This window comes from Apaloderma vittatum, unplaced genomic scaffold (assembly GCF_000703405.1).
Source record: "Apaloderma vittatum isolate BGI_N311 unplaced genomic scaffold, ASM70340v1 scaffold20183, whole genome shotgun sequence".
Lineage (NCBI taxonomy): Eukaryota > Metazoa > Chordata > Aves > Trogoniformes > Trogonidae > Apaloderma > Apaloderma vittatum.
Window position 1 is genome coordinate 48,713 of NW_009706652.1, and position 5,857 is coordinate 54,569.

The 5,857-nt window shown below is 36.1% G+C and overlaps 1 protein-coding gene across 2 annotated transcripts in view; it reads right to left on the minus strand.

Moving 5' to 3' along the window:
• ATF2 (activating transcription factor 2) overlaps window positions 1-5,021 on the minus strand; it is a 40,169-nt gene extending 35,148 nt beyond the window's left edge. The window contains exons 1-3 of one of the 2 annotated variants that reach the window (XM_009865883.1): window positions 4,953-5,021; window positions 4,303-4,372; window positions 1,456-1,552 (exon numbers count right to left, since the gene is read on the minus strand). In XM_009865883.1, coding sequence (XP_009864185.1) covers window positions 1,456-1,552; window positions 4,303-4,350 — 145 coding nt within the window. In that variant the 5' untranslated portion in view covers window positions 4,351-4,372; window positions 4,953-5,021. Of the gene's footprint in view, window positions 1-1,455; window positions 1,553-4,302; window positions 4,373-4,952 lie in introns of those variants that run through there. The other variant, XM_009865884.1, reaches the window with a different exon arrangement.
• Between the last annotated feature and the right edge of the window lie 836 nt (window positions 5,022-5,857).

Genomic DNA, 5,857 nt, shown 5'->3' on the forward strand with positions numbered 1-5,857 from the left:
CATTCCTGCGGCTTATCCAGAAGCCAGAGGGAGCTATTCTCAAGTGCCCGGCCGAGCACAGCAGATCACTTCAGTGAGCAAGCAGGCTCTATTTTTCAAAGAAAGATAAGGCCTACACGAAGGCTTTAATTAAAAAAGAAAAAAAAAACAGAGCACAGCTCACGAACAATTTGCTGCTTCTTGTAAGAACAGGAGTGTTCACACTTTCAGTTGTAACTTCTAGAAAGATGTAAAAAGTGATTTTTGTTTGCACAAGGTCGTACTGACTCCTATCATGTGTGTACAGTCAAGCTGGAATTCTAAGACTTCTAGTATCTGTAACTACTGCATGAAGCAGTTACAGAAAAGTCTTTCTACACTGTTCTGTATCAGTTCCCCTTATTTCACTGTTATTACCAGGTCAAAATTAACTACGTTTGCCACAAAGCTACTGGCATTTGAAATACTGTAAAGTTGTATTATGTGCACTTTACCAACGTAAGCTGGTGTTTAGGAGTAACAGTTCATACACTGAGATGTGACTGCAAAAACCCAGATGCTGCCGTGGTTTCATTCTCAAACACCTGATTATTTGACAGGTCCCCCTTCTTAAATTTTAAAATTCTAAATGTGATCCTCAACAATTAAAATGTGTAACTGCTGGTTATACACCGTACGACCAAAGAAACAATTTTTTTTTCTGTCTGCTTGTCCTAAACTAGCCACTTAGATGGAAAAAATACTCAGAAAATGTCTGAAAGCCTTTTTGAAGTTCATTCAGGCTGTTCCACCACTGAAGAAAAGTCTGACTATAACTTTCGAATAATTAGCATGTGCTATCTTCATTCAAGAACTTTAAAATTTATAATGAAAACCATTGGCGATTACTTCTGATCCTGGACAACAAAAGTAGTCACAACTGACTACGTATTTCCAAGGTGGAAATACGGTAAAAATATCTTGAATTTAAGCTAAAATTAAAACAATCTATCTTTCTTCTACTGTCCCATTTAGGGAATAATTACTGATTCATTCTTCTAATGTCACCATAGTATGCAAGAAACACTACACATTTTAAAATTTAAGAGACAAGTAGTATCAATAAATAATTAAAACTTTAATACAGTTTAATCTAGTTACAGACCCTGTTAGGCATAGTCTTTATTAGTATGTGTTCTTACTGAATGCTTATTATGTTATTGAATCAATTAAAGTATTGAGAACTGAAAAATATTTAATTACATATCAGATTCAAATATAAGTTACTTATGGAGAATAGTATTGGCTTCAAATTCTTACAAAAAAACTAATTATGTATGAAAATATTGCCTAGGCACACATTGTAGACAACTATAGTGAAGAAAATGTTTCATATTCTCTTAACATAAGTCTATGCATTATGTACAGAAAATACATAAAACTTATGATTATTCCAGCAAAAAAGTGAATAAACTAGTTATAAAAACATATACTAACCAGCCACAATAACACTATCATTACGAGCCGGACCAAATTTCAGTGTCATCTCATGTTTATGTTTATGGACAGCCAAATGATCCTCATTGGTAAAACGCTGCAGCAGAAAGGTTTGAGAAACAGTTGTAATTCTGAGCGTGAACAAAATAAATGCAACTCTACAGAAAACAGTTTTTCCAGCATTTAAAACTGTCATTACTATGTTACCTGACAACCCTCTTAGGCAGTTGCATCTTGTTCCTTGGTCAATAGTACCGAGCAGAAATATTATAAAACTCAAACGATGTTCACAGAGAGTAAATAGCAATGATATCAGGGAAATGGTAGTGGAAGTACTTGCACTTATCAAAAGTCCAATATCAGAGTGCTGCAGATTTCATCAACCATTAGCAAATAGCCCTTTGCTATGCTAATGGATCTTGACAATGTTTAGTAATGGATTACCACTATTTGATTTCTGTATTGTTTGTATTATCACAATAATGGGAATTGATCTGTAATCACAGACTTTGCCATATTTAACAGTGTAAAAATAAAGTATAGCTCCTGCCCCTGACCACTTACCATCTAAAATAAGAGGCAGATAGAATGGGAAACACTGGAACAATGTCAGGTAAGTGGAAAGCTGTGAATGAAATAAACTTCACAGCATTTTAAAACTGTCTCTCGTTTTCAGAAGTATGCCAGTTGTGTGCTTACTTCTCCAAAGTTTGGGGTACACTCTATTTAAAAAAGCAGCAATCACACAAACTAGGTGCTACAAAACAGATATTCTTACTTTCACTAACTTGAAATTTACTATGCATCTGTAATTGTGAGTAAAGCTAGTTTTATTTGAGGTAACCTAAGAAAAAGTTTCCCAAGATTCACGTTTCTTAAAATGAATATGTTTTACAAAAGATTCAAATTCTTACTTTTATTTGTGAACATTTGAGACCCAAATTACATTTCTGATTATTCCTCAATAATTTAAGTCACTGCACATGTATCTTGTAACACATAAACACTAAGTGTCATCCCTCAGAAAACAATACAGAAAGCTTAGTTGACCTCACAGTACAGTCATCCAGAATACTTCTGCGAGAAAGGACATATATATGTGGAGCTGAGAGGGAAATTAAAAATACAAGATCACTAGAAACCAGGATGATACAGGCCAGGCACTTTTTTTGTTAGAACTCTGTTGCCAAGGATTCCAAACACTCAGCTGCTCGCACCCCTTATGTTTTATCTGTAGATACAGCATAGAGCCTAGTGAAGAGGAGACTGAGGGGAGACCTCATTGCCCTCTACAACTACCTGAAGGGAGGCTGTAGAGAGGCGGGGGTTGGTCTACTCACCCTAGACAAGGGGAAATGGATTTAAATTGCACAGGGGAGGTTCAGGTTCGATATTAGGAAGAACTTTACTGAAAGGGTTGTCAGGCATTGGAACAGCCTGCCCAGGGAGGTGGTTGAGTCACCGTCCCTGGAGGTGTTTAAAAGGCAGGTGGATGTTGTGTTGGGGGAATCGTTGAGGAGGTTGATAGGGCTGGGACAAAAGCTGGACTCGATCTTCTAGGTCTCTTTCAGTTGATACGATTCTATGATTCTATAAACCAGGAACTTTCGTGTTCTATCACACTAAGAGACTTCAGTACAACTTTCTGTCCCCATGGCATGATCAACAGGGTCCTTCAGAGGGCCTGGGACCTCCAGACCCTGACTCCCTCCCTCTGTTCTACAGCACAAGCTGCCATCTGGAGAAGCCTTGCCCATTTTCAGAGACAGGAACTTCTCTCTTCTTCACTGGAATCAAGGATTGCTGTAGCCCCACGATGCATCTTCTGTAAGATTTAGGTGTCAAAATACTTCTGACAGAACTTACATTGAAAACAAAATTCAAATAGGATGGGGACAAGCATGGGGCTCAGAAGAAAGTAGTCCTGTTATTTTTGATGTCTGGAAACATATCAGACATAAGAAATCTTAGTTCTCTCCTGCTTTAAAGACCAAAGGCTCTGATAATGTAAGATTCATGGCGTCATTCATCATAAAAACTATGCTTTCAGAATAAAAATGAAAATATTTTGAACTCAAAATCCAAATGAACCCAAATGCACCAACGTAATGAAAAAAATAAAGCTTGTTTAAGAAATTAATTCTGTATAAAGGCAGCTGAGGTAATATAATGAAAAAATTCAGCTTAAGAAATTAATTCTATATACAGTATGCAGGGACGTCCATCTCATGCAGCAGATGATGCAAATTTCAGGTTACTAAATTAAAGCGTTAAGAGAGCTTCCTTTTAAGCAACTATCTGCTAAAACACTCAATATTTTTACTTTTCTGCTCACATTTAGTTCTCTATCTACTAATGCTATTTTAACAGAATACATTAAAACTACAGCAGGAAAAAAATTGTGGCATGGATACTGCTAGGATCTTCCTATACACAAAAATATTCATAAATAAAAACTACGCCATTAAATACTAGTAGTTATGAAGATTAGTGACAAGCAAGCGTTGCAATGAGCTCCTTGCTAACACTGAAATATGAGGTTACTCGATCCAAGTTAGGATGTTTTTGAGTTTACTTTTTTTTATGAGCGCAAATGCAAGAGGGACAAAACATGAAATTGTTTTCAGCTCAGAAAGGGTAATTTAAGTATTCCTTTTTTCTTGTATGGATAGCATTTTCTGAATAAGCACATAAATACCTGAAATCCTTGTTGTTACATGCTTTTCAGCACAACATAGATACTTTTCAACAATTATCATAAATCTCCTTTTCCTCAATCCCTCAACATACATTTCACTGTTTGGATTTTATTTCATCAATGTTAATATCTTCAAGTCAGACCATTACCTGGCCACATCCAGGGGCAGTGCATAAAAAGGGTTTGTCATCACTCATATTCCACAGGTCGTTGTGCTACCTGTATTAAAATGAGAACAGAACAAATTTTACAAATAATGCAACAAATTATCAATACATCAACATCCACAGGATATTTTAAGATTCCATGGGTAAGAGCTTTTGCTTTCCAGCAAGAAACCTAAATACTCAGTATTCAAGCATAGCCTGGATGGCAAGCTCTATCAGGAAAGTACACAAAATCCATTAGGGCCAGCAGGTTTTGGACATACACCTCAATTGGAAAGGCAAGTATTCCTCAGAAATACTTTGCAAAAAGTATCTGGAAACATAGGAAGACACCTTGTTGCTGTAATAAAAATACATTGTAATAATGATCCAATTCTCACGATTAAAAAGATAGTAAAGCAGCAGACAATACCAACTAGTCAAGAATAGTGTACCAACAGATGAACAATCTTTAAAGATAATTTTGCAGGTAGCCCTCTATGTTACAAATTTAACTAAAAAAAAATAAATATATATTTTAGTAATGTTTCAGCTGTACTACTAAGTTACCAAGCTAAAAATATTTGAGAGTATAGATATTAGTTCTATTTTGTGCTATTTTATATACTCACCACGCATCCTCATACACATACCTGCCAGAGCTCACATATAAACCTGTTTCATAGGACAAACTATCATATCCTCCTTTTCATTGCAATGAACTGTAATTGAAAAAAGATATTAATTACTATGCATGTTACATGTGTAATAATACATGATTTTGTGAAGATAAATGATACAATGTCCACTATTTACCCATGAAACACAATGGTTTTTCAAAGAAACGGTTTACTTCAATACATCCTCTAATAAGTTATGCCTTGTCTCAGGCAGAAAGAGGTGCTTCTACTCTTTCATCCTGCAAGCACAGGACAAGCATTGCAAGGCAGCATCACTCCCCTGCAGCTAGAAAAGGAGGGACATAGACAGGATTGAGCCAACCTGTGCTGGTCAATGCATAAAACTAATGTGTGAATGCTGGGACATCAATCACAAAAAAGTAATAAAGTTCTGGTACAATGAACACATTAAATCAAGATAGTGTTGTCATATCGCTAAACCCAACAGCAATGAGTAACTAATCTCAACGCTAAAGTTCTCATGTTTTAAGGCAAGTAAAAGAGCAGAGGGGAAGGGATGAACGTACCACATTAGCTAATTAGCTAGGAGATGATAAGCACTCTCAACCCATCTGTGGCTTTACCCTAGAGGAAATACATTCATCTTTGAATAGGAGTATTGGTGTGGAGAACTAACAATGTTAGTTCTGAACACTGCTTAGCTTGATGAAGCAAATAAAGATGAATAAAGATGTCTTTATGATTAAAGATCATAAGCAGAATAAAACCATCTCTGAGCCAGGAGGCTCATCATGAAAAGTTGCAAGGTTTCTCAAATTGTCTAACCATCCTAAGAATGTGTACCTCTGGCACATCATTCAGCACTAGACACAAGACAGATCAAGCAAGTGTAAGTAAATAAATTCAGACTAAATACC